General features: G+C 41.7%; 1 protein-coding gene and 1 non-coding gene across 6 annotated transcripts in view; one reads left to right on the forward strand and one right to left on the reverse strand.

Moving 5' to 3' along the window:
* Positions 1 to 26517, reverse strand: part of PPP6R3 (protein phosphatase 6 regulatory subunit 3) — a 49552-nt gene extending 23035 nt beyond the window's left edge. The window contains exons 1-12 of one of the 5 annotated variants that reach the window (XM_065755096.1): positions 26395 to 26517; positions 16124 to 16288; positions 15634 to 15745; positions 8859 to 9091; positions 7504 to 7690; positions 6718 to 6855; positions 6323 to 6388; positions 5737 to 5849; positions 4913 to 5026; positions 4127 to 4256; positions 2316 to 2468; positions 197 to 346 (exon numbers count right to left, since the gene is read on the reverse strand). In XM_065755096.1, coding sequence (XP_065611168.1) covers positions 197 to 346; positions 2316 to 2468; positions 4127 to 4256; positions 4913 to 5026; positions 5737 to 5849; positions 6323 to 6388; positions 6718 to 6855; positions 7504 to 7690; positions 8859 to 9085 — 1278 coding nt within the window. In that variant the 5' untranslated portion in view covers positions 9086 to 9091; positions 15634 to 15745; positions 16124 to 16288; positions 26395 to 26517. Of the gene's footprint in view, positions 1 to 196; positions 347 to 2315; positions 2469 to 4126; positions 4257 to 4912; positions 5027 to 5736; positions 5850 to 6322; positions 6389 to 6717; positions 6856 to 7503; positions 7691 to 8858; positions 9092 to 11790; positions 12113 to 15633; positions 15746 to 16123; positions 16289 to 26394 lie in introns of those variants that run through there. The other 4 variants (XM_065755094.1, XM_065755095.1, XM_065755093.1 and 1 more) reach the window with 4 other exon arrangements.
* A 510-nt stretch (positions 26518 to 27027) lies between these two features.
* Positions 27028 to 27100, forward strand: TRNAA-AGC (transfer RNA alanine (anticodon AGC)). The gene has a single exon. It is a non-coding gene; the product is annotated as a tRNA-Ala (tRNA).
* Positions 27101 to 27615: the final 515 nt, after the last annotated feature.

The following is a 27615-nucleotide window of genomic DNA, read 5'->3' on the forward strand; positions in this document are numbered from 1 at the left end:
GTTTACTCTGAAGGCAGCAAAATTCCACTTTGTGACACTTTCAGGTTCAACAATCAGAATTGACATGTTAAGAAAACACCATAGAGAACTCAGAGTTGTTTGAAGTAAAACTGGGCTATGTTTTATGAAAGAGTAACTGCTACCATACAATGGGGGTAGGAATATTCAAGAAACTCCATCCAAAAACACAACTTACATGTTTCAATAAAAGATTGTCCCCAGTGGAATCCTGATCTGTAATGGTGCCATTTTCTGTGCTTTCAAGAGGACTTGCAAGAATCAATGCAATACAGATTTCTACTTGAGTATGCAAAAAGTTATTCCACGTATACTTGAAGAACATGTCCTGAAAAAACAAATTCATAGTGCTTATACAAACCAGGGTCTCTTCAAACTAAGATTTGCTCCAGCAAGTAATTTCAACAACACAACCAGGTTCTTCAAGTTTTGCAGTAACTATTAACATGCAAGCAAAAGTGAGATCTACAGAAAAGTTACTTCTTTTGCCTGCTGTCATCAGAGCATAAGGACTATCATGCTGGATGAGAATAAAACTCAGCTAGAGTTAGGCTGGAAGTAACCAACAGCACACTTACAGACACAGAAAGCTGGAACGACACTCCCCATTACATTCTTCCTGCTAGCAGCAGCCTTGAGCGTCCCTGAGAATGTAATGCTATTTATGACCTTCTTAGCCTTCAACAGATGTCTTTTCTGAGTTCACCACAGACTTTTAGTGCCTACAACATCCTTCAGTGACACAAAAAGTAACATCTAACTGCTTTGAACCTATCATCTATGCTGGTTTTATTCTTCTCTTACAGAAAGCTATCTCAGATAATCCAGATGCAGTTTGAGATTAATGCGTTATACAAGACAAACACTGAGGTTGAGAGACTGCAAATTGTGTTCATCTGGTCACGTTCTTAGTCATGTTTCCTTTTAAGCATCAGATTATACTTCCTTCTTTTTTTCCAAACTTCATGTTATATTAGACTGTTTCTTACTACAAAACTCAAATGATTGCTGTCCCTGGAAAACAAGGTTAGCAATGGAAATACATGCAGTGATGGGAGGAGTGTTAAATAATGTAATTCAAGACTCATTCAAACTACATCTAAAGAACCTAAAAGTCTTCCTTCAGCTCACCTAAACTAATGACACCCTTGCCTAAAGCTAAGCTACTGAGCTGGACAATTACTATTCCAATAAAGTCTACACAGCAAAGCATGTGTTGTTTCAACAAATACCACAAAACACTGAAACTCAAGGCAGGTAAGTACTGCTGTTAAGTGTAAGTTATAAGCTGCTATTATATTGCCTTATAAGAAATCTGCAAATGAAAAGCATGTTCTAACTCACTGAATTTAGGTTTGTTTTTTCTAAACTTAGTGATAAAAACAATCCAACATTCATAGCACATGTATTCCCTTCAAAAATGCACCTGGATAAAACCTCAGTTTGAATTAAGTTAGCTATTTCTACACACTTCATTACACATCTGCAAAGCTAGGCTGGGCAGAGCAATTGAGATGAAGACATAATTGCAGCTACTTTAGTTGAAGGAAAGATTTTAGATTAAATCAATCTGGGGTTGAAAAATACTAATATTTTAAACACTGCAATTACCTGCTTAGAATCAGAAGCTTTCATATCATATTCTGATACTGCAATACAAATTCCAGCATGTTTTGCTAGGTATTTGTTAACTGATACCAACACTGGAACACTCTGTTCAACCTAAGGGTTTGCCTGCTGAGGTTGAAGCGTGAGGTGGGAAGTGCTCAAAGCAAAGATGGTGCATTAACAAAAATCAAGGAGTTCACTGACTACAAGTTTCTTGTGCAATACTGTGCTTCCAAACAGTTTTGAAATTGTATAAGCTACCCAGAGTAACTGTCCGTTTACATGAGGGCACTGAGACACCACTTAGTGTTCTACACATTAAAAGAGGGACAGTGAAGTCTCAAGGGAGTAGCTTAGCAAACGAAGAATAGCAGGGAAGCCTTGAACGTGGCTGAAAATTCAAGCACATGGAGTTGAAAAAATAAGCCTAAGAAAACCAACCCAAGAGAATCACGTGGATTTATGAAGGTGCAAAGAGTAAGATGTGTAAGAGTGATCAGAGGAAAGAAAATGCTAACTTCAAATAAACACATTTAACAGTGAAATTATCTACTGAAAGTTGTCAATGCAGTAGAAGCTACAACACAAGCTGAAAAGCTGGAAACTGTATTACAAGTTATCTGCACCAACAAAGATGAGGGAAAACATCATTACTGATTCACAAAAGTACAGCAGCGTGAAGTTCTTACCAGTATAACTCCTATACTGTTTAGCTCTATAAGCTCTTGATTGATACTGCTTGTGTTTGTCTGTAGAAGGCTGGATATTAATCTGATCACATTTAAACGTGTGTTCCCCACAGGTGGGTCCAATACACCCCATGTGGTCTTCATGACACTTTTCTGAAAAAAGTAATTAAAAAGAGACACGTAATCATTAAAATTTCATATGAAAGAACAGACAACAAAAAATAAAGAAATAATTAAAAAGCCACAGCTCATTATGATTACGCACAAAAACTGCAGGAAAGCAGTGTTCAATCCTGAACACTAAAGCCTATTTTAACGCTATATATAGACAAGGAGCAATGGAAAACAGCCACATAAAACCAAAGACTCCACAAATTGATGGATGGCTACAGAATATCAAAGCAGATGCATCCCACAAAAGGATTAGGGAATAGTTACACTTCTCACTCATTAATCCACGTACTCAGCTACAGTCTGCACTGCCATAGCAGTTGAAAACAGCTAGGTGGACAGTCACTAAACACACTTTATGCCTCAACAACACTGACTTCATTTTCATGAAAACAGTATGACTGCTCCAAGAGAAAAGTCTAGTAACAATTACACCAGGAGCAAGGCAAAGTTATAAAAATGTCTTTCCTCCTGTATTGATGCACAAAGCATACTTTGAGAAGCAGGCCACATAGAAATGCACCGCCCTCCTTCCACAGTTACTAACTCTATTTTACTTTTTGTCTAACCATTGCTTTTCCCTTGCATCAGAACAGATGGCTGACATTACGTTAGGTCATTCAGCTCAGCCTTCACAAAACACAAAACCTAAGGGCACGGATATAAAAACCTGCTCATTTAACTAGTTCTAAAGGAAAGCAGACTCACTAACTTCATTACATTATTTATTTAAATGCTTAGCATTTCAAAGATTGGAAAATAATACTTGGATACCTTGCTTTTAATTCAATACAGACCTCTATCTTGCCATGTTGTTGATTACAAATTAAGACAATTTCTTTGTATTTTTCACCTCTTCTGTGCTTGAAAGCTTGAGGTCTCATCTCTTTTAGGCTATGAGTCTTTACCAATACCTTTTTTCCATCATCCAACCTCATCCCAACTCATTCCTGATCATCACTTTAACTCTGACACTCGAGATCATTTTTCCTACAGACTGTAGCACCCTGACCTGAACCTCCAGCTGAAATTCTGCTGGTGATAATTGCATGGGAAAAAAAAAAAAAGGATCATAAATAAAATATCTATTCATACAGCTGGTTGTATTTATCTTTAGCAACAGCATGACATGGGTAAGTTGCTTACCATAAAAAATCAGCTGAACAAAGAAGCATTTAGTATGCTCCGAGAGCGAGGCATATGCAGTACAGCTGGTCTGCTCTCGGTACTGGACAAGTCTAGAACAACTCTGCACAGCCAACACAAAGGCTGCACAAGTTCCAAACAACTGAGGCAGCCAGAACCCTTCTTTCCTATTAAACAGGATTTAGGAGCAGAAAACAGTACTGACCCCCCAAAATACAAAGAAAAGCCTTAATTCCTTGCTTTCAGAAGGAAGTAATCTTCACAGCTATTTGCCATGAAGCGTTTAAGCTGGAGAAGTGTATCAATTAGCAAAAAACACTGGCTCAGAAACCAATATAATGAATAGAAAAGGTCACAAGAGGCAGAAAAGGAACCTGGGCTCTTGCCTGAAAGCTGTCAGACAAACCAGGCTTTGTTCTTGACAGCCAAATAAAATACAATCACACCGTGACAGTCTCATTTCAAATTATTTCAAGACTTAAGGTTTCACTTACTTTTGGAGGCTCAAGTAGGAGTTCGTGGAAGGATGAAAGTCGTGCTTTTATGGCTTCTAAAACACTTTTATTGACAGAATACGTTGAATTGCTCATGCCTGGAGGATAGATCTCTATATGGCCTTCAAATCTAAAGCACACAAGCTAAGTCTGATTATTTATACCAAAACTAGTTCTAAAACAACACTAAGGCATGATTTTGAGTGTCCCCATTTTGCGGACATTAACAGAATGAAGAGGAGAGCAAAAAATGACAGTACAAATACAAAATCAAGCACAAACTTATGGTGGAGCCAGATTCTTCTGAACACTAGGCCTAATGTATCTAGGATTATCATGTTTGAAACGTCCAGCATGATTTTCAGCTACTGAGATAGAATATTTCAGCTGCTAAATTCCCTCTTCCGTGAGGAAGAGCCTCAATTGTCTATTTAAACAATCAAACCTGTTTACTAGTTTCTAGAAGTGAAGTTGTAATAGAATTCCAAATAACTTTTTTTTTTTGGAAGTTAATACCCAATCAGCACACTGTACACAGGTGCTCTATTTCTTGTTTTTAGGAAAAAAAGAGATGAAATGAGTCTGATCTGTCAAGTGGCGAGTTCCAAGAAAAAAACCTGCAGAAACATCAGTGATTTGGGGAGTTGATTGTCATTGGCATAATTACACATAGCTCGCTGTTTCACTTCAGCTCTAACAGACCACTAAAATATTTCAGTCAAGCATATGGAATGCATTTCAGCAGTTGAGTTAAAATAAGCAGGCATAAGTAATAAGAACACTTACGTCTGTCGTCTTGTCTCAAGTAAGGTCAGTAATATTTGGATTGCACTGACTATTGCAGATTCATTTTTTTCTTTATGAAAAATATTGGACAGCAGCTGCTCTATGATTTCTCGTCTGAAAACAAAGCACTGCCTTTAGACACAACAGTTCTTTATGATACAGTTGTTAAAGAGAACTACTTACTGTTAGCCCATGTCAAATTAACAAACTGGATAAACTGAAGTATTATTTCGAGCTATTAGGTGCTGTTATCACAGTCACCTCCATCATCACCACCGCAATAACATTTCCCTACTCCTCCTGATGGTGTTTGTTTGGTTTTAAATCTGACAATCAGCATTACAGAAAAGGATAGTTCTCAGTTGGACCAATAGAGCAGTTGCCACATCACACAGCCACAAACCTAACCCTAGAACCAGCAAAACGAAGAAAGTGATAGACAAAAATCTTGTATAATCAAACATGCTAACTTAAAATAACAGATTGAAGCCAAAGTTCCCTATGCATATTCTGCACAGTATCAAGTGACCTCTATACGTCTGATCCCATTAACTTCGACAGAGCAGCAAATATTTTATCTAACATTCCTTAGACAGAGGCAAGATAGAAGAGCAAGACAAAATCTTCGAGAAGCCATCAAGGAATTGATCCAGGTGAGCTCTGCGTATTTGTTAAGCTATTTTAAATCACACAGATAACAGCAGGCAGTCAGGAGAAGTCATCAGGACAGTGGAGCTTACAATTCCTAATGTTTTAAAGGCCAAAAGTTAAATACTGCTCTGATTAACTGAAAAAAATATGAGAAATGTAGCAAACCAGCTTACTTCTCTAGACTTGCAAGCAGCGGATCTGGTTCTGAACTGTTCTGTACTTGTAACATCTGATCTCTGCTTAAACGAATAATTTCACAGAGTGACTGTGATGCATTTGAATGTCTCTGGAACAGAAAAAATATAGCATCATTAGATCAATAACATGATAGGGTAGAATTCCTCACTAAGAAAAGCTGCAAACTTGACAGCCTTTTCTACCACAAAACACTTTAGACTATACTTATCACTGTATACATCTATAATATACATCTATATACTAACTATATTATGCCATATCCAAACTGTAACAAGACAAAAAGCTTTTGGTACTGAAAGTATTTTCAGTATTAAAAAGGCAGAATGTTAGAGCTGAATATTCAAAACAATATTCAGTCTACACTAGGCTTTGACCTGGATCCAATAAATCGTGCAAATCCCAAAGAAAGGGGAAAAAAAGCAAGCCCTTCCCAAGCCCAAACTACCACACCATTAAATAGTGGAGTTAGCATGCTGAAAATAGAAAGCAGAAAATAGTCAAACTAGAAGGGTTCTAACACTACTGTACAGCAATCACAAAGATCATCAGACCAATGCTTACATCTTCATCTTGAGATGGATGCACAATTTCTACAAGCCGCTGGATAATCTTCTCTTCATTTAGCCACTGTAAAAGCATTTGTGGACACAGGTAAGAATGTTGTTCAAGTGAAGGAATTTAATTGAGGGAATTAAAAGTAGTTTGAAAACTGAGTCATTCTGTTAATATTTCTAAACAAGGATTAACAACTTTTCAGAGAAAAAAAGGACAGAAGCAAAATTAAGACTTTCATAAACACCTGAAGAGAAAAAGGAAAAACAAAAACCCCACAAACTTTGATACTCCCTTCCCGCAGTGCCAGTGGGGTGTCATGGGTCAAGAATGGTCTGAATCAGTTACAAAGTACTTCCTGACAGTTCAGAAATCAGACAAAAATTGTGATAACTTCTACTCACATTCAGCACTTCTTGCCTGGGCTGTGGAGGTTCTATGCAAGTCAGTAGCCTGAGCAACAAGTCCATGATAGCAGAGGTCCCTATGTGCTTAATAATGAGGTCTACAAAATCGTGTTTCTTCTTTAGAAAATCCACAATCTAGAAATGAACACAGAAGAAGATCACGGTTGCTTACCTTTATTTTACATGGTAAATGACACTGACCAGTTTCAGTTTCTCTCACCTACTAAAATGAGATAATAAATAACTTCTTAAGCACATCTGCCTCTTAAAGAGAACAGTACAAGACAGGATAAAAAAGTACACAATGAGTAGCAACAGTGGCACAAGATAGATCCACCTATGTGCACATCTTGCAACTCCTTTTAAGACTAGCACTTTCTGTATGAGATTCTCCCACACTTGGCTCAGAGAGCAAAGTGGGACACAGAAAACTTCAACATAATACGCTTTCAAGCAAATACAGATAATTAGTAAATTAAAAAACTCAGCAGACAGTCACAAAGTGAACTTGCTCAGGTACCAGAGAAGTTATGCCAACTGTTCACAGTACACAGCAGCATGAGTATTAAGTTTCTGAACGAGGACTCAAATGTCTCTCACCTTAAGACCCCTCCCACTGATTCTATTCATTTAACTACATCTCCAACAGCAATTTCATGCTAACATCACCATGCAAATACTGACATAAACTAAAATGTAAGCACTCACATAAAGCCAGTTCACTTGCACAAACAGCTCAGGCAAAACCCAAACCATTAAACTGGAGAGCTTCCAAGCATTTACCTGTTCTGGTTTTCTGCTTATGAGAATACTTAGCACCTTGCTGAAGAAACTGGCAAGTAAAGGGTTTAGAGGAGATTCATTTAAGAGGAAGCTGTACAGTTTCATAAGTAAAGATTCTTCTTCTCCCAGCCTATCATTGATCTGTGAGACATCTGAAGTAAGCAGCTCACAGGATATGTTTGGATATCTGCAAGAAAGGAAAAAAGTCTGTGTATATAATCCATAAGCCATTCATACTTCAAAGAAATACATATTCAATCAGAACCTAATAGGGCTTCTAATAGGACCATTTTTTCAAGCATGATAGATCAGAACTAATTACAAAAAAGCTGACTACTGCAAGGTAACACAGACATACATTCAGCTACAAACCATATTCTTTCATTCATCATCTTCACTTGCAACAGGACAACACCAGGGAAGTGGGGAAAGGGAAGGACATCCTTTTATTTTCAGAGGTACTGTTAAATTCATCTGCTCAAATATTGAGATTTCATTTTTTTCCTTTTTTTTTTTTTTTTTTTTTTGAAAAGGAAAAAGTTAGCTACCAAGACATTAAGTAGGCTGATAATACCAGACTGAGACCTGGGAGGGAGCAGTGTGCTTGCCTGTTTCTAGTAACAAGGCTTACATTAAAAATGTCAAAGCCAATAGTTTGAGGATTAATCTCTCCACACCTATTGCAACTGTAGAGGCTCACTAAACTACCCAAAGTCTGATAAAGCCTGCAAAACTAGTCAGTACAGACTAGTTCTTATTTCACATTAAATTTTACTTCCTATTTTAAGAAAAAGCAGCTTTCTGCACAGACAGCCCTAAAAGAGGCCAAAATTGGTAGAAGTGCTTAAAAATCGCTAGATTGAGTGTTGAGTTTGAACCTCCTCAACAAACTAACAGTCACAGCTGCACAGTTCTAGCTCTGCAAACACTAGCAATTAGATGGTTAGCATATTCTCCCAAGGAGTGCTACACTTTCTAAAACGCATCCCCAAAACAGCTTACTAATCATTAATAAAACAAGGCAAAGCACCTAACTATGTTATGCAAATACAGGTTTTCACTCAATGGCCTTTCATCACAAAATATGAAAGATCTTCCATCTAAGTCCTGATTATTTTGTTTACCATTTCTTTTGAGCAGCACCTGTTTGAGGGGTTCCTGCTCAGAAAACATGCAAACATTAGAACAATTTAAATGAATGTTCTATAAGCATGCTGGAAACAAGCTCAAAGTTCAACAACACTGTACTGAAGAGCAGCATGTGGAAATGCAAATACACTACCAAGTAAACATCGAAGTACGTCACGTGTCTTTCTACATCCCCAAGTCCCTCAACCCCCCAAAAGTTCTCCTACTTGTATCGTATTTTTTCATCCATGTCTTGAGGTGGTTCTTCGATAATGAATGAAACTAAGTCTTCCAAGCATTCTGACTTCAACAGAAACTCAATAAGTTTGCGATTCTGAGCCTTGCACTCCTGCAGGACGTCCTCTTCATCCATCAACTCCTTCAGTGTTACATCTTCTCTCTCTAGAAGTGTATCTATGTGGGATGACGAATGGAGATCAAATTTCCAAAACATGCTGGTCTGGATAAAAAGAATATACACATGTGTTAGTTTTACACGTGTACTTAAGCACTGTCAGCAGAAACAATTCAGAGCACAGCTTCATAGCTTCTAACCCCAAAAGCATCTGCACGCAAAGAAGTATTCTAGAACTTGAACAGTACTTAGCAGCAGATGCTTAAAGACCATCATAGAGCTACTAAATCATACTTGATTAGAGAAGACTGAATGTTCTGTAGATACCTTTGGCAATAGCCAGTATTTTAACTGGTATATTGAAAGTTATCCAGCTCTGGGGTTCTTACATGTCTGTTCTTGCCACTCTGTTTCTGATCTATATCCCGATACTCAAAACTATCTGCTCAGCAATGACTAGATCTGGTGGGCAGTGAAACGGACAAAGCATAAGCACACTAGTGTGCCACCTCTGACACTGAAAAGAATACCTCCACGGATATAAGAATTCTAACCATTTAACTTGCAGGCAGCACACACCAAAAGCACTGGAGCTAATTTCAGTGCAAGGCCTACTGTTTCACTGTACCTCCTCTCCACAAACTTGAAACAAGGACGGGAAGAAGGAGGGACAGTAAAATTTCTTTTGCAGATATTTCAAAGGAAAGTGCTCCCAGGTGATCACTGAGGAAGACAATACAGGCATGAGCAGTTTAACCTTTTTTATTTAAAAAGGCTTTGAGCACCTCCCTGTTGATTTGTTTCTCTAAGACAACTTGCAAGCAGTTCCAAGACAGAGCATCAACTAGTCTTATATGATTGCAGAATCTGAGAAAGTGGATGGAAAGACATGCTAGATCAGTAAGAACAGCTGGAAGCAGCACCGTTTTAAGCAGTACTCAAAGAAAAGAAAAACCTCTTTCTGCTCCTTTACTAACTGTCCTCCAAGTGTGAAGGTTTAATAATTAATGGTGAAAATCAGTGACAACATTAGCTGTGTGGGCATGTGGTTACTGCAGAGAACAAAAGTGAGAAGTCCTATTTGAGCAAGACCACTTTTACAAGCTGCTGTTTTATATGATGAAGGTGCAAGTTTATCTACAACACTTTATCAGGTACCTTTGGCATATACACTCTTCTGATAACCTACAACACTTAAAACAAATATTTCATTCTTATACAAACTAAAAGGCAGATAGAGGGCCATCTAACAAGGAAGGCTGAGGAAGGATAGAGGCACTGAATGCCTTTATGTATTTATTTATTTTAACCTCAATCTTGAATAAGGACAGATCTCAGGCTGCACAGTCCTCAGAAGTAGAAGACCGTAACTGGGGAAGCAACGAATTTCTCTCTGTGGTCACTGAAATTTCAATGTGTGAGCTCAACAGGACCTGACAGGATTCACCCAAAGGGAACCCTCTGGACAATTTACCAAAGACCTTGGGGGTCTATGCTGACTGGAAGCTAGCTAGCATTAGATCCACCTGCAAAAAGGGGCATGAGAGAAGTCCCTATAAACTGCTGCCCTGTTAGTATAACCTCAGCACCTGCAGAAGCTTCAGAGATGATCACCCTCACTGCTACTGAAAGTCACTTAAAGAACCAAGCAACAATCAGGCACAGTCAATGTGAGTTCATGAAGAAAAAGTCCTGCCTTACTACTGCGATCACATTCTGTGCTAAGGTCCACTTTGGGGACAAAAGGCAGGCAGTGGACATCAGTCTGGATTTTAACAAGGCCTTTGATACCATCCCTCACAGCATCCTTCTGGAAATATTGTTCAAAACGGACATTAAGAACAAATTCTTTACTGTGAGAGTGGTCCAACACTGCAACAGGTTTTCTACAGGAATGGTGGATGCCCCGTGCACGTCAGTGTTCAAGAGGCATTTGGACAATACTCTCAGTACCATTTTTTTTAACCCTTTGGTTAGCCCTAAAGCAGTCATGCTGTCAGAGTAGATCTTATGAAGGTCTACATGACCTGTCCCACTCAGACTCAAAATAATGACGTGTCAAATTCTGTTACCTCAGCCACTGAAGTGCTGAGAAATCCATGGCTCTATCAAAACCTCACTAGCAAGACTCTCAATACTTAAAAGATGAGAATAAGTCTGGTATACTCACTACAGCGATGCTTCAGTTGCTTTAAAGGTTTCTCTTGTTATTGCTTTAATTATGTGCTGATCACTTTGTACTAGCTTACATTGCTTAGGATTACGTCAGGAGTTCTAAGCATAAACAACTGCCCCAGATAACACAGCTTCCTGATAAAACTTACAGGTCAAAAATCTTTCAAGAAAATGTACAGATAGTTTTAATTGCAGTATCTGTATTACAATCATTTGAGAGCTCATGCAGTGATTAGGTGAATAAAAAACACAAATAATTTCAGTAGAAAATAAACCTTAGGAGCAGATGTCAAAAGCACTTGATTTCACATCACCTTAAATTAATTTACACAAAGTTATTAAAAACATTGGCTTATGGATTATTTGGGCTACACACAGACTCACTGGGAGCAATTAAACTAGTGCATTATTAAAGGCACAGAATATTTCCTTCCTTAAGCCTCTAATAAGTAGATCAAGTACCTCCCCTTGCCCCATTTAGTGAAAGTAGCATCTTTGCAAGCAACCATTACCAATGCTAATTCCAGATAGAAATCCCTGTGCAGTGATTAACAGCAGCTTCCATGAATTTCTCAGTTACTCATTTCAAGAGAAGTTTAACAACAGAAAACAACAAAAAAGAGGCATACTACTGCAAACATGTTACTGCGTTATTTCCCAAACTGTCTCCCAGGCAAGCTCTTTTAGGGATGCTCCCTCAACATGTCAGGTGCCGGCCAGAGATTATTCCATCACTTTTCAACAGGAGCCCAGGTCCTTTGGAATAAGGAAAAATAAACACCATAAAATGTGCAAGTGAGGAATTCCAGAAACCCCAAAGATAATCTCCTCAGGTGTTATCACTGATGAGAATCTAGAAACAGACTGTCACAGTTCCCAGCAGAAGTTACACAGCCAAGTGTTGGTCCTTCCCACAGCCTGCTTTTCCACCCTCTCCCCCAGACCTCACCAATTCTCTATTATTTTCATGCTTTTTCAAATTTCAGTCTCATTAACAGAGGCAGAGAATTAGAACGTATGCCCTCTAATCAGGAGGAGGCACCTTCCAGCTATGCTTCTCACAAAATTACACTATCTGCTCATTTATCATCAGATGGGTTCTAGTACTCAACTGCTCCAATACCAGCAGCAAAATCACAATGCTGATTCAACGAGGGATGTAAAATACTGCCAAATCTCAACTGCACTTAAATACTGTGGGACACCACTAAACTCTTAGACATGGAAGAAAAACTGTATTAGAAATGGCGAAGTTGTTGCAGCACTTTCTTCTTCCGTAACATTTCATTAGCTCTCCATTGCCTCTGAAGCTCCCGGCAAGAAAGACCATCAAACTTAGAATTTACGTAAACACTGCCTCAGATACTTTCCCGTCAGCTTGATACAAGTTACAACAACCAAAGGTACTATGAAGCACTTGCGACAATAAAACCTTTTTTCCTGAAGTTAATACTGTAACAGATTCTTCTCTAAGTGAATGGTGAAGTAACATTTCATACAGTTAATACCTGACTTCAAATCTGTGACAAGAGAAAGCACTTCGATAAACTGAAGAAATTCTTCACCCTTCTGAGACACAGGTAACTGAAATTCTTAACCGAGTGCCGCAGAGAAGAAATAAAGCATACAAAGGCTCCTTTCCCAAACCTTTTATGTCTTCTGTCTGCTACTAGAGATGAAGAAAACCACGGTGCATTTTGTTTAACATGACCTATGCCGTGGTTGCCTCTAGAGGCCAAATGCTCTGCTGACAACTCCATGAAAACAAAACTTGTTAGAATTACATCCACAAATTTCTCCATAGTTCCCAGTAGATGTAGCAGTCAAACACCTTTCCTGAATACAGACACAGCTGTTCTGTCTTCAGAATGAACATAAATTCCAGACAGATATGCCCCTGCAAGGATAATTTTGGAGGCTGTCTCCCGTCTCAAGTCTCTTTACAAAATACACTTCCTTAAGACTATTCAGGTGATCTGCTCATTTAAGTTCAGGACTTCTAAGCATGTAACACAGGTGAATCTTTAACCAGGAGTCAGCTCCAACTCGATGGCTCATAATTCTGGTAGCTACAAGCAGACGTTACCACCTAAACCAGAACCAAAAGAAAACTAAAAGGGCTTCAGGTGTTCAGCGGAAAGCTGTTTCAGGAACAATGTTTATTTGACAGCTGAACGTGTTAAAAGCACATACACAAAGCTCCCATCAGGAACTTCACACATTCTGACAGCAATACACAGTTACATCTGAGAATCTTCAAGTGCATCAGGTGTCAAGCTGAAGCTTCTGCACTGTTTTGAGACCCTAAGAAATGCTATGCAGAGTAATGAAGATTGTGTTGTCAAATATTGAACTGAGAACACAACTTCTTTACGTAACACTATTTTCTTCATATGGGGTTCAAGAGCACAGAGGAAAAATCAGTCACTTTTACACCAGAAGCTTTTACACGATCAAACACATTGTAAGTTATGTGGGTTATTTCAGTACAGTAGGATTTTCCCACTCTCAGGTAGCAGCTAACAGAAGGCAACTTAATCACTGGATGCAAGGAGAGGAGCCACAAAGATAGTCCTTGGTACCAAAGTTACTCAAAGTCTCGTTCCTCAGTACTTCCATAAAGCATTTTAAGGGCAAATAATCCATTGTGTTCCAAAAACCAACCAGGTGAGCAGGCTCAGGGAAGTAATGAGGAAAATAACATATTTTAATGGTAACACCATGAGAACTGAGCAACATTTCAAAGACCTTTAACATTAAGCAGTTTCTTCAAAGCACCAAGTGTGTCCTGCCAGCTCACTAAGATACCAATCGGTTAACGACACTTCCATTAGTTTCCAACTTACCCCTGCCCAAAACAATGAACGTTTGAATCAAATACAACACTAGAATTTGTAAAGACCTTATTTTGATACTGGAAATTTACCATCTGTTCAAAATACAGCTAAGCAAAAGTACACCCCTGAAAAAATTGTAGAGAGAGATGGAAACAGCAGTCGTGAAAACGGACAGAGAATACACTCTAGTGGCTACTTCTTAAACTGCTAAGATGATACGAACTACTGTCCCAAGCCCTACGTTCAACTGCACTACACTGCACCGAGCAGTCACAAATGAAAATAAGAGCAGGAAAATGGCATTGTTTTGGGAGACAGTTCTTCCATTTCTGAAACAAGTGGGATCATTTTAGTACGTTCTTACCACCGAGGAGCTGCAGGGTACAGGAACTGCAGGGGAACACTGCTTGCAAATAACCCAGTGACAGTTCAGTGCTTTAAACACTCACCAGGCAGAAGTTCACTTACACACCAAAACAAAACACTTCTCCCAAATACTATCAACAATTCCTGTGCAGCTGAAGTGTTTGGGAATACAACACAAAAAAAAAAAATCAGCAAGTGCAGTAACTATTCTACAGTTTAAGAATGTACTACGTACACAATTCATAGCAGCCATTGTGCGTTTACAGCACAGGTACTTCTGAAATGATAGTTGTTAGCTGAGTTAACTACACACTTGAGGGAAATATGTGGCAGTCTTTCCTTGACTAGAAGAAAAATCATGTTTGAAAACAGTACAAAAACAGTAGTTTTCCTAACACTCTCAAACTGCTGTCGCCAGTTCCTAATGAGAAGGGAAATTATCTAATAAGGAAAGACAACTTTCACTCTCTGTTTACCAGACAGTAAGCGACTTCTTTTCATTTCCCAGAGAGGCCTGCCATGGTTGCAGAGCAGCTAAAAACTGAGATAAGGTGACATCTCCTTCACACCTGTTCGTCCCACACTCCCACTGGCTGCACTTGGATCCACATCAGAGCTACAAATGTTTTTACACAATATAGACAATATGCACCCATCACGTGTGTATACATAGATGTCACTCACTGCATGTCCAGCAGTCAATTGCTATGATGAAGTATAAAAGAACTTCCAGAACAGTTCATGTTGACTCAAAGACACTGATACCTCCAAATCCCTGAGGTCATAATGCCTGGCTAAAAACATACAGTTCACAGTAACGTTACAAGAGCAGTTTTAAACCAAGCAACTCACGTATCCTTGCTGATTCCTACACTGGTTAATAACTGTTAATAAACATAAGTTTTTCTTACCAATAGCTACAAATTAGACACCGGCCTGTCCTACTCAAATAGAAAAGAATAATTTTCTACTAACTTCACGTCAACAGCCAAAAGTTCACGCACTTAAAATATTAATAGCATGGAATTCAGTGAGAGCTCAGTATTTTCAACTCTTGCAATTATTTTCAAAATGGAAATTAGGTTATTTATGTACTGAGAAGAACAGATGGTTCAGCAATATTATAACAAGACAGCTAAATAATGCATACCTTCATAGAAGACAATTTTACTCTGAAGCATTCAGTCTGAGATAAAAAGATGTGGCTGCAGAAGAAAGCATTACCCATACTCCAGTACAAGAACCTATAGTGCCAAAAATCTTTCCTACCTAATGTATGTCAATTCATGAACACATTTGCTTTGAAACTCTTCAAAGAATGGGAGGCCGGGCAGCTGATACACTTCCTGGCACAAAATCAAAACACTTTAAAACATGTTCCCTGTAAAACAAATAGAATAACCACAACAGTGCATCTAGAACGAGCCCCAAGGGTCAACTAAGACTGAAGGGAAGAGGTGGAATAGGGGCTGAGAAATACAAAAAACAATAGTTAGTGCAACAGCAGGATGGATTAAAAGGCAAAGTTGAAAACAGCCGTCTATAAAGCTGTTGGAAAAAAAGGCTGAGAGGAAAGGAATGGCCACAAAGCCTGACCTGCAGAAAAGGGAGAGCAGCTTGAATCAGGGAAACAAGCCTTTCGTGAATGTGAGGGACAAAGTTAGAGCATTCAGGAACAACTTAAATTGAAACTCAGGCTTTAGAGATGCAGAAGCGAAGTATACTGCTATAGATGAAGTTTAATAGCAACGTTTCTTACCTGTTAAACAAAAGCTTTAACAAAATTTACAAAACAGAATTTGTACTCTCTCAGGCTCCTTGCCCATTACAGGGTATCCTGGCAACAGCAAAAATCTTTCAATCTACAGTATTAGCAGATTAGCAGGACTGAATTAGGATTGAATTAGATGAAGCAGATTTCTTCCTACAACGACAAAAAAGACATTTTATAATTTAGTGTTGTTAACAGGCTCTCCGTTCAGTAGTTCAACAACTGCACGAACACAAAGTGTTGCTCTGCAGGAAATAAGACACACAAGCCGAAGGAGAAAACAACTCTATCCACCTAAATATGTGTAAGAAAAATACATCCACAGAATGGTTTGGGTTGGAAGGAGTTCTTTCTGAATTCAAGGTAACATTAACATTGCAGTTACAACCATCCAGTGAACGTGCTCTGGTTGGTACTTCTTTGTTTATTCCTTTATTTTAGGGCTAGGAAGTTTTGCTTGCAGCACCATGCTATTTGGTACCTCCCAACAGTGCTGGAACAAGAAGTCATCGCTCTCCCACTTTATGCACAATGGCACAGAGATCCCAAGCCCTGACATGCACTAACGTGGAACACAGCCTTCTCTGAGGCTACTTCAGTAACCAACACACACATGAACTGAAGGTTGGCGTAATACATTGACTATAATACTTTCAAAGGTCAAACATGTTTTTCATCCTGAGATCTTCAGGTCCAAATGTCAAGTAGATTTGCCAGTCCCTTGTGAGTCAAGTGACTTACTAGAGCAGAAAAAGTAAACAAGCGTGCTGAATTTTCTTTGCTTTACCAAAGTTTTCTTGGTTGCCATTTCTGGTTTTCAAATGCGCATGTGTATAGAGGGGAAAAAGAAAACCCCTTCTTTCCTTAAAATAATACAAGGGCTGCTCTGAAAGTAACACTCCTATTTTATGTTTTCAGCCCACAGTATCAGGGGCAGATGGTGGAGGTATGGCAGTGGTATGGCTGAACCTTCCCATCAATACTCTGCTACATTTTGCTGCTGTGTGACAGATGGCAGCAGAACATGACAAAATGGTGCCTGACATGAAAGTGCAGACGAAGCAAAGGTGTGTCACTGAATTACTCCATGAGGAAGAAACTACACCCACTGACATTCATTGATGCATGCTGAACATTTATGAGACCAAGCAGTAGATGTCAGTACAGCGAGGTGATGGGTATTCAGTACATCCTAAGTGTATTTTTCAAGTAACACTGTACTTTGGGACAACATACCAAGTACATTTTTTCCCTTTTTCCAGTAGCTTTCTACCCCTGAAAGTGTCCCCAGTGAAGCTGCTGTCCAGCAATAGGAAACTGTTCAATGTTAATACCAAAGGCAGAGCAGTGCAAAATCATTTAAGAGACTAAGCAGTATCATCAACATTCCTTTAACAAATCCCTCCAAATGTCTGGTGGAGAGAATCCAAATGTGTCCTCATTAGAACACTACTATACTACAGTTTACTACAGAATTTGATCAGGAACACCTCATCTGCCCCAGAACCATATTTAAGCCAGCAGTCCCACACTCTCCACTCAGTATGGTCTCTCCCTGACACCACACCTGACAAACCTCTGCCAAGCCACTTCAGAGTGAAAACATACTTTACGAGGTGACAGATGAGGCTGCTGCAAGAACCAAGGAAAGAGAGCTGTGGTTTGGGTTTTTTTATTTTTGCTAAATCCACATGCTGAAGTAGTTCAAAGGGTCTGCCATGCACCAGGACCAGCGGGGACAAGGAACAGGGAGCACACTATTACAGACAACAGGGAAACGAGGATGAATCTCCTCCATCTCTGTTTCAGATCATATGACTTCAGGTTGCTTAAAGACTGTAGCATGAAAGTTCTTCTGCAACTAATGACAAGAGTAAAATACACATGGCTGAAAAGATAATTCAGCAACAGTTCTGTAGCCCCAACAACACGACAATCTGCAACATAGCTCCTGGACTCCTGCCTGCACTGCATTCCCAGAAATGGGAAAACTCAGTACTGCTAATTTACTGCTGAGGTTGTACAGGATTCTTTGGTAGAACGTTAAAGGAAAATTAAAAACCTAACTTAAGGAGACAGCCTTAAGGTTAGACGTACGAATTCTAGCGGAAGTCTTTATGCATTTATTCCTTTCTGCTTCAGACAGTGTTCACACAAAGTGTGGGGGGTTTTGTATTTGTGATCAAATAATTATTAAACTTGAAAGACAAAAATAAAAATGAATGCTATTTACCACCACGGCTGCACTAGTGCTGGGTCAATGTTTCATTTCCTCTGCCTTGCTCTGCCCCAACCAGCTGCGACACTGCTGAAAACAAGCACGGGAGGGATGAGAGGGTTCTTTGTTTGAACCAGAACCAGGCAACAGGAAACTTTTTTCACAGTAAGGTAGTAGCAGAAGCAGTGTTAACAACAATATAGTCGTGTCAGACTTTTTGCTGCACTACAGCCACTCACACTTACACTTTGCTTGCCTTCACAAAGCGGAGTACAACGGCCCATACAGCTTTCTGACCCTAGGTCATTACTTGGCATGGCAGACTGTAAATACAAAAGCCTACACGTAATTGGCTTGGACGTTTCTTCCATGGCATTGCAGTGCATAATGTAAACATACCCACTTTATCTGGACAACCTTTAACTGTTCAGGCAAACAAGTTCATCCTCCTTTTCACCTTGTTGACTAGACCTTGAAAGTTGGACGCAAGTCAAGTTTCGAGGTATGTGAAAATACGGAGGTAGAAGAGAGCTGCTTCCTTCAAACCAGGTCAGCAGAGAGTGCCCTTCTGTATGGTCAGTGTAAGCAAGTCTTATAAGTTTTCTTCATATGCAACATGTCAGTCTTGTTAAAATGCATACTTAGTATCATTTGCAGTTCAGAAATGGAAGCTGGCAGTAGCCTCTCAGAGCCCAACACTCTGCCTCTCAAAGCTCCTGTGAGCTATAGCTCTGACAGAATTAGAATGGACTCATGCCTTAAGTTAACACCCTAAAAATGAAACCTAGAGTTGTTTGTCATATACTTTCTTCTCGTTTGACTCTTTACTGTCGTTAAAGGCTCCCCAGACCTCTCCACTCACATTACAGACTACCTGAACTTCGCTAGTTAGCAAAGACTGGGCAAAATGTTCCTGCTTTTCCTCATACTAAGGCTTAGAGAACCATTAAGATAAATTCTGACAGCTGCACATTTTCAAGGTGTCAGGCAAGACTGCCCTTTTCATAAAGCAAAGGCTGAGCCCCTAAATGTATTATCTTGAATTCTCAGCTACCATATGCTGTAAGGACAGGACTGATCAACCCATTCTGTGCACATACCCAGGCTAACATGACATAGCAGGCTAGCATGACCATATCACAAACAAACATGTTTTGCTCTTCAAACTGAAGGCTGGAATCCCTACAGCTCTCTGGAGTGTATACATCTGACAGGATGAAAAGAACACCTGAAGATATTTCTTCTTTTAATGTGTAATTCAAGCAGGTTAAAATAAATCCTTGACTTCAACTTATACTTGAGGAAAAGGATTCCTAATCTGGATTTCATGTACCAAAACTTAGGACCCCTCTATGCTCATTTCTGCAGTCTCTCCATTTGCACATTTCTCAACACAACAGAAGTAAGAACAGTGTTATCTATTAAGCAAGGAAATTAAAATACAGTGTCAGCTGTGAGATTCAGCTTACCAACCTAGGAGCAAACGCTTTGAATGAGAAGACTTTGGTAAAGTCTCACCTACTTTCGCTTAGGTTCAAAATAACAGCCATTCATTAAGCTCACGTAAGGTCTAGAAGGGAAATTAGAAAGCCAACAAATAATGGAAGATCACAGAGAAGGCAACCTGCAGAGCTTCAAGTGGCCACCGAGTTATGCTTCTTTCTGCTTGCCCCACTCCAAGAACCTGAGCTCCATTGCGCTGTGCTCTCACTGCAGTCAGACCAGATTTTCCAGACACAGATGCATTCAGTGCCTCAATCAAATGCATTCTTTCCCCAGAGAGCTCTTCCATTCTGATGGACACGATCAGAAAAAAAATAACACTGCCTAACAGAACATGCCCCCTGCTTCCACGTGCCATATACACCCCATGTTTGAACAAAAAGCCAAAAGTCGTGAAGGGAAATGCAAGACCTACTCTGCGTTCTCAGCGGTCATCAAAACCTTTCTAAAGCTCTGCTTCAGTTCTTCTCACCGGAACGTTAAGAGGGGTTTCAGACTTCCAATCACATGTAAACAGGCTGAGAAAGAGCCAAGTTTTAAGTTCGGTCCCCAGCCACCTAGCACTGGTACTACAGCAGTTTTATGTTTTCGGATTGTGAGTCTATGACAGTCCTCATCTAGAAAACAAGCTGAAGAATTACAGATATAAGACAACTTTGAGAGTCTGATGGCAAAGTACGTCCCTTTTAGAGGAGCAAAGAGCTCCCTTAACACCACTGGTAAAGTAACAGAAGAACTCAGTAATGTCAGAAGAATTGTAAGGTTTGAATTAGCTGCAAAATACACGTAAAAGCTAAGTGCTAATATCAACTCAGAGCTGTGATAGCAATTACCTTCTTACTTTCACAACCTGCAGAGCCCAGCAAGTTGTGCAGTGGTCTCACACCACCTTTCATCAATTGCCAGGTTTCTAGTTGCTTTGCTTTTAAATCTTCACCTGTTTCCCTTCTCAGAAGCACTTGTTAAAATAAAAGCTGCACGCTGACCACCACAGTCAACACAAGCAGCATCGTGCTTATTTTTATGCAGACCATTGATAACTGCAGACCATCTAGCAATGGCATCTTTGCCATCTCCTTTATTATGGAGGGGCTAAGACAAATTTCATATAAATACGGTGTTCTGCACACATCTTTTTACCATTAAATAAAAGCTGGCTTAAAGGTACAGAAAGCCCATCATCAGCATCAATCACAGAAAGAAGGATCCTTTGACAAACGCTGGCTTGTCACAGCCAAAAAGAATGAACTCTCAGCTTCATACCCCATTCAGTTCAACTTCTACAGCTGTTGTTCGCAGGCAGGGAAAACCTTAGCAAAGCACTGTCAGCCCTCAGCCAGTGCCATGAGGAGCAATGAACTTGGCCTTTGTGGCAGCCAGAAGGGTACCAAGACAGGCAATGGGAGGTAAGGAATGCAACCTCTGTGCTCTAGCAGCTTGCAAAGATTTCCATCTGGAATGCACCCAGGCCAGCAGCAAAATGGAAGCTAGTTGGCTTTCTGGAGCTGCAAGTGACAACTTCAGCAAGAAACCCACCTACCCAGAACCGGGTCTGCTACAGCTTCACTTTCGTCATTTCTAGACTTTCCATCTTTATTTCCCCACCCCAACATGTTTGGTGACAGCAGCTGAACTTGTCAAACACGTGTAATTGACGAGGTATTTTCCTGACAGGTTAGCTTGCAAATTGCACGGCTACATGGCAAGTCTGTCAAGGCAGTAACAAAAGGAAAAGCTTCCAGCTGAGCACTTTACATACAAGACAGATTAAAGTACTACCTCATCAGTACTAAGAGAATACCAAGAGAGCACCGTGCCTATTTTAAAGGTTACAAGGCATTTCATAGGAAAAAAGAGTTTTGGCTTCTTGTTGTTTGCCACCAAGACCTTGCCTTGACCTTTATCCTATTGTAACGTCCAGATAGGAAGGGTTTGCTTCCACTACTTACACACACAAATAAACCCAAACCAACAAGCAGCAAACAAAGCATCAAGACCTCTACTTTCAGTTTCTGCCAGAGAAATGCAAACTGCGTGAGCATCCTGGTATAAAGATGCAGAAATCTACCTTGAGCAGCAGCAGCTGATACTCCTCTGACAGCACAAGTTCCATTGAAGTGACAGCAATTTGTAGCAAGCCAAACCCCCCAGAAACACCCATTGCTCCCTCGCTTTCTGCTCTCACATTGCTTAATCAGAAGGTGGGGACAGCATCACAGTGCAGCAGGGATAAAAGCTGCCCAGGATTCACTTGATAGCCTGTAACAACACGAACATTTTAGCACAGCGTTTGCTAGAGTGTGGAACACATTTAACAACCTCATTACAAATAGCCACTAGTTGGAAAGTTTCCATTCTCAATCCCAACCACGTTTTGTCACCAAGCAGGGATTCAGGTGGCCCTTCCACAGAGCCTCATTCAGGACCAAAGTCTCCATAAAAAGGCTTTAGAGTTTTCCACACCTTCAGAAGGATCTTTAGGTGCCAGGAGCCAGCCTACTGCCTTTCAGAGCTCAGTTTCCAGAAGACTCAGTGGACACAGAAGAGACCACTAGGCCACTTACTCCCATCTCCCCACAGAACTGTAACAGTGTATGTATATGCTCGGAATGACCTCACACAAAATTAAATGGGAAAATTCTTAGGCGTTTCTCCAAGGAAACCAACCCCACAAGTCTCAGCATCAAGCACTTTCTGCTTTCGTGTACGTGTAGTTTTTTTGTTTCTAAGTTAAAATCTCCTGCCTTTCACACTAGTTCAATCTCAATAAAACCCTCACTACCCAGTTCATATTTGCTCTCCTTACCCATTTTGACAACACACCCCAAATAACTCCAGTCTTTTACTCAGTCCCTTGCTCCTGTGTAACAACAGATTCCCAGTATTGTCAAGAGATTATTTTCAGTGTGTTCAGTTACATTCAGAGGCAGAGACAGCATACGCTGCCGTATCACATAACACAGTTCACAGTCCATACCGCCGCATGCTGAAGTCATTTAGGTATTCCCTCCCACCTCAGGTGCACAGATCCTGTCACTGAGTGCTCCAGGTTTTTAAGCCCCACGGGAGAGGAACTAATAGGTCTGCTTAACAGGATTAAGGAAGGACCACATGGGACTACTTACAGTTGGACTAGATGATCTTAGGGGCCTTTTCCACCTGTAACAATTCTATGATCCTGGGGAAACAGCAAAAAGAAACAGTCGAGGGGTCTGGCTACTGCAGGAACTTTTCTCACCCCACATCTCTAATATGCTTCTCAACACCTAAGGGAAGCTATTAAATAAACACAGCTCTGGACAAAACCTAAGAAAAAAAATAAACAGATTTTTTTCTTCCCAATTCAGTGTGAAGAACCGTTACCAAAATGCTCCAGAAGAGCCACAAAAAAGCTGTTTGCAGCTTACACCCAATGTCATCCCAATCTGAACAGTTCAGTCCATCTAGATTCCTGAAAAACATCCCAAACTAGCTATAGAGCTGCATGTAATACCCAAGAGAAGAGAAACATTTTACTTCAGTTGCTTAGTAGCATATGGTTTCTACAACAGATGCCGGAACACTGACACATCACAAAAATGCTTAAGCACGACATGCAAAGCTTTCAGTGTTCATACTCCCCTCTTCTTTCTGCTTGATCTTCCAGACCTCCCTCCCACCCTAAAACCCAATCAGTGAATTTAGTGATTGAACCCAAGCACTGAATAACTTTGAGTCCTTTGCTCTCCTCATCCAACTTGAAGAAACGGGCTGAGATGAGCAAAATATTATTTTTCATCAATCCCTACGTGTTTTACTACTGTGAAAAGTTTTGCCAAAAACCATGGCTCCATGTCTTGCTCTAGAGAAATGCAATCTGATGTACGTGCTTACGTGAATCTGGATGCAGTGTCTATTTGAGAAATATATTCTAAACCTGACAGGTGACAAAGTATAAGGAAACCTTGAGAGTCACAGATGAAAACGCTACTGTGATGGACAGAATTTGATGCTACATGGCATGCCTGTGACATCCTATCTTATTAAGGAAATAAACCACCACGCTCACACTAGCACCTCCTCCTCTGCCCACAGAGGCTGTATTTCCAAGCCTTGAATGAACAAAGTTACCAGCGAGAAACAAACACAAGTCTCCTGCTACAAAGGTGCTGTGTACAGCACTGCAACACTGAAGCTAGAAAGTGAAAGATTCCAATACAGCAATACAAAGTGATTTCCTTAACAACCCACTGAGCTAGATGAAGTTTTCCAAGCACTTGGACAAAAGAGAACACCATCAGTGAAGAGAAAGGACCAGTGAGCTCAAAGCATCACTCTCCTAGGGCTTCGGTAGCACACTGGTTGTTTCAGAGCCAGCTGTACCCTGCACTTCAAGCTTAAGCTGAGCAGAGAAGCAAAGCTGTTGAGCCACAGCACCAGAGTTCACCCTCCAACCATCTGTTAATATTAATGTTACATACATAATTTTCTGCTACAATACTGCAGAGTTTCTAATCAAGTTACTTGAATTTCACCCAGAGATCATCATCTGATTTGCTCCGGTTGGTATCCAGTCCATAGCACAAGTGCAAGAAATAAGTGTTTGGAAGGAAACAATCAGGTTTCCTCACTCTTAGCAGGTCAACAGAAGCACAGCGAGCAGTTTGCAGGCTATAGTCTGAAGACGCACGCCAACTATTTAACACACTTAATTCCATAACAGAACACTAACACCTTATGCTTAAGAGAATCCAGAGACATTACAACCACTGTGGTTTACATATAAATCTAACTTGCCTGCAAAGAAGTGATAACACACCACCTTGCTTAAAGATATTATTACTGAACAAACAGCTTTACTGAATTTCTAAACTACACGTTTATGTGAAACATGGTGTTTTCTTAATTATGTCACAAACAGAACCCTTCAACACATACTCCAGCTAAAATAAAGTCTCCTTAGATTATAAATTCCTTCAGTAACTAAAAAGCGTGGGATCTGATATTGCATCTCATGCAGAAAAGAAATAAAACGTTATCTGTGCCGAAGCAATATCATAGATAGATGAAACTCATTTCAGAGCCTTTCTAGAAGTACTTGAGATTGTGAATTGCTAAGAACTTAATGTGCTGACTGTATACTGCATCTGCATGGAGTCTCATTAACAAATTATATATTGGAAACATAATTCTGTATTGTTCTGTTACATTTGCATAAGAAAGACTCCTACAAGCTACAGTTAGTCCATGCCCCACCAACCAAGGGGAGCACAAAGAAGTAACACAGCTGAGCAATCAGACTCTCGTCCCACTGTGTGCTGCACTGAAAGCATGCTGCAGTTTATCTAACTTCAGTACTCCAGGCAGATCGCTGAAACAGGGTTTGGAGTGGTCTGCAAACTACCACTAAGAAAAAGAAGAGTGCTGGGTATTTGTGCAGCTCACATGCTACTATTTGCACGATCTGGAAGTTTTAAATCAGCTTAATATTCAGCATTTAAGAAACACCATCACGCATACACAGCGAAGAGTACATTTACATCCTTCCCACTGAAGGGCACTGTAAACAGTACCACAACCTGCGATACAACCTTCCATTCTTAAGCACTCAAACACTTTCCAGGAACATTTTCCTAAAGCTTTTACATCGCCCTTAAGATTTCTGTATTCCTCCGCTCAGAACTCTGGGATGCTCAGAATAGGCGTGCTGCTACTCATGCCACATTGGTGGAGAGCAGCCCCTGACCTCAGCTCCACCTGCGCTTATGTCACAAGGCTGTAACACCGACTCCCCCTTACGCCTTGAGAAGTTTGCAACTATTAAAGCAAAACAAAAACAAGCAGCAGGCTCGAAGTTGGATTTTGCCCAGGTGTATGTAGCAACAGATTAACAAGCACTGCCGTGCTCTCAGTAAACTCTAAGAAACAAAAGATTATATAATTAAAAAAATAAAAATAAAAATAAAAAGGCCCATCCTCACAGGAATAAAGCGACGCTGATTTGAAGGACGTAAAGGAAAAGCAAAATTCACTATCAATAACGTAACGCTGGCTCATCGCCTAGAGAAAGGAGCGCACAAGCGCTGCGAGCACGCGAGTGCCGGCGGGCAGCACACGGTGCCCGCAAAGCGCCCGCAGCCCCGGCCCGCCCGAGGAGCGCCGCGCCGCGCCGCGCCGCCCCCCGCCCCGCCCCGCCCCAGCCGGCGGCGCCCGGCGCCCCAAGGCCGCTCCGAGCCAGCGCGACCCCTCCGCGGGCGCCCGGCAGCTCCGAGCCTCGCGGACGGGCCCGAGGCCGCGGCCCTGTACCCTCCCCGCCGCGCCCAAGCCGGCGGCACCCCGCCGCCCGGGTTCAGGGCTCCGCGCGCGAGAGGCTCGCCGAAACGCGCCAGGCCCCGCCGGGCTGCGACCCCACAGCCTGAGGTACGCCTGAGGAGCGCCCGGAGCCCCCGCGCGAGGGGGAAGGCGCCGGGCCCGCGCCGCCTCGGAGGGCCCCGAGTGTGGCGTCGGCCGCCCCGGGTGTAGCTGGAGGAAGGCCGCGGCGCCGCCGTGCCCGCCGTACCTCAGCAATCGCGTCGTCCCGCCGCAGGCCCCGGGCTGCCTCCGCTCAGGCGGGAAAGCCACCGCTCGCCACCATCACCGACGCTTCAAGATGGCGGACATATCAGCGCTCGCGAGCCCTCCTCTCCCTCCGCCCCGCCTGCCAATCATACCTCACCGGCACCGCCCCGCGCCTTTCCCATTGGGCGGTGCGCGCGGCTAGGGCTCTCATTGGCAGTCTCCCTGCTGTCAGTCACTCAGTGGGAGCGCCGCTACGGGCTTAAACGGCTAGAGAGGCGGGCCGTCGGTTTCCCGCTAGCCAGTCAGCGCACGAGAAGGGTGCGTTTCTCTTCCCACCTTCCCAACTTAGCAACAGGGGAACGTCACCGTGAGCGGCGTTTCCGTCGCCCAATCGGAAGAGCGGAGGACTCTTAAAATTTAACAATAAACTGTTTCGGGCCAATCCGGAGCCGGCGGGCGGCCACGGGGGGAGGGAGCGGTGGAGGCGCTCTTCGTTGGGCCACGCCCCCGTTCCCCGCCATTGGCCAGTGCACGGAGCCCCGCCCTCCGAGGCGCTGCACGGGCACCAAACTGCCTGACAACAAGTGTGGGGCGCGGCTGTGTGGGGACACGTGGGTAACATAATCCCCGTATTGGGGAATTAGCTCAAATGGTAGAGCGCTCGCTTAGCATGCGAGAGGTAGCGGGATCGATGCCCGCATTCTCCAGTAGACGAGTTATATTACTTACTCCCAGAAGAAAACAATTACTTTTCAAGTCTTGCGCTCCTCTGCCATGACATTATACTCGGTGGCACGCACTGTACTGTAAAGCAGCCTTTTGCTCCCACACGCAGCCAGTGCCATTAGGCAAACACAGAAATATCAGTAAGGGCTGAAGCTTTCTCGTGCTTTACCCAATGGGTGTTCCCAATGCTATCGGTCCCTCAGCCTGCTGAACAGGATGCTCACTCCCAGGCAGGTGTCCCCAGCAAGGTACACAAACAGCAGAGTCAACAGCCTGCTGTGCTGAGCCATTGTCACCCTGTCAGCCAGTGCCAAGCACGTTTCCTTGCTATGCCTGCAGCCGTAGCCAATGCCATGTCCCAGAGCCAGAGCGGACCAGCAAAGCCTCCTGCACAGGTGCCAGGGGACACTTGGCAGCTGCTGCTGTGATTCAGTGGCTCTGCCCGTCCCTGGAAGACAAGCTAGACTTCCCGAGCAGCGGGTAACCTGCCGAACCA

The sequence above is a fragment of the Cyrtonyx montezumae genome, unplaced genomic scaffold (assembly GCF_038088225.1).
Source record: "Cyrtonyx montezumae isolate F1298 unplaced genomic scaffold, pur_monq_1.0 scaffold_10, whole genome shotgun sequence".
Classification (NCBI taxonomy): Eukaryota; Metazoa; Chordata; class Aves; order Galliformes; family Odontophoridae; genus Cyrtonyx; species Cyrtonyx montezumae.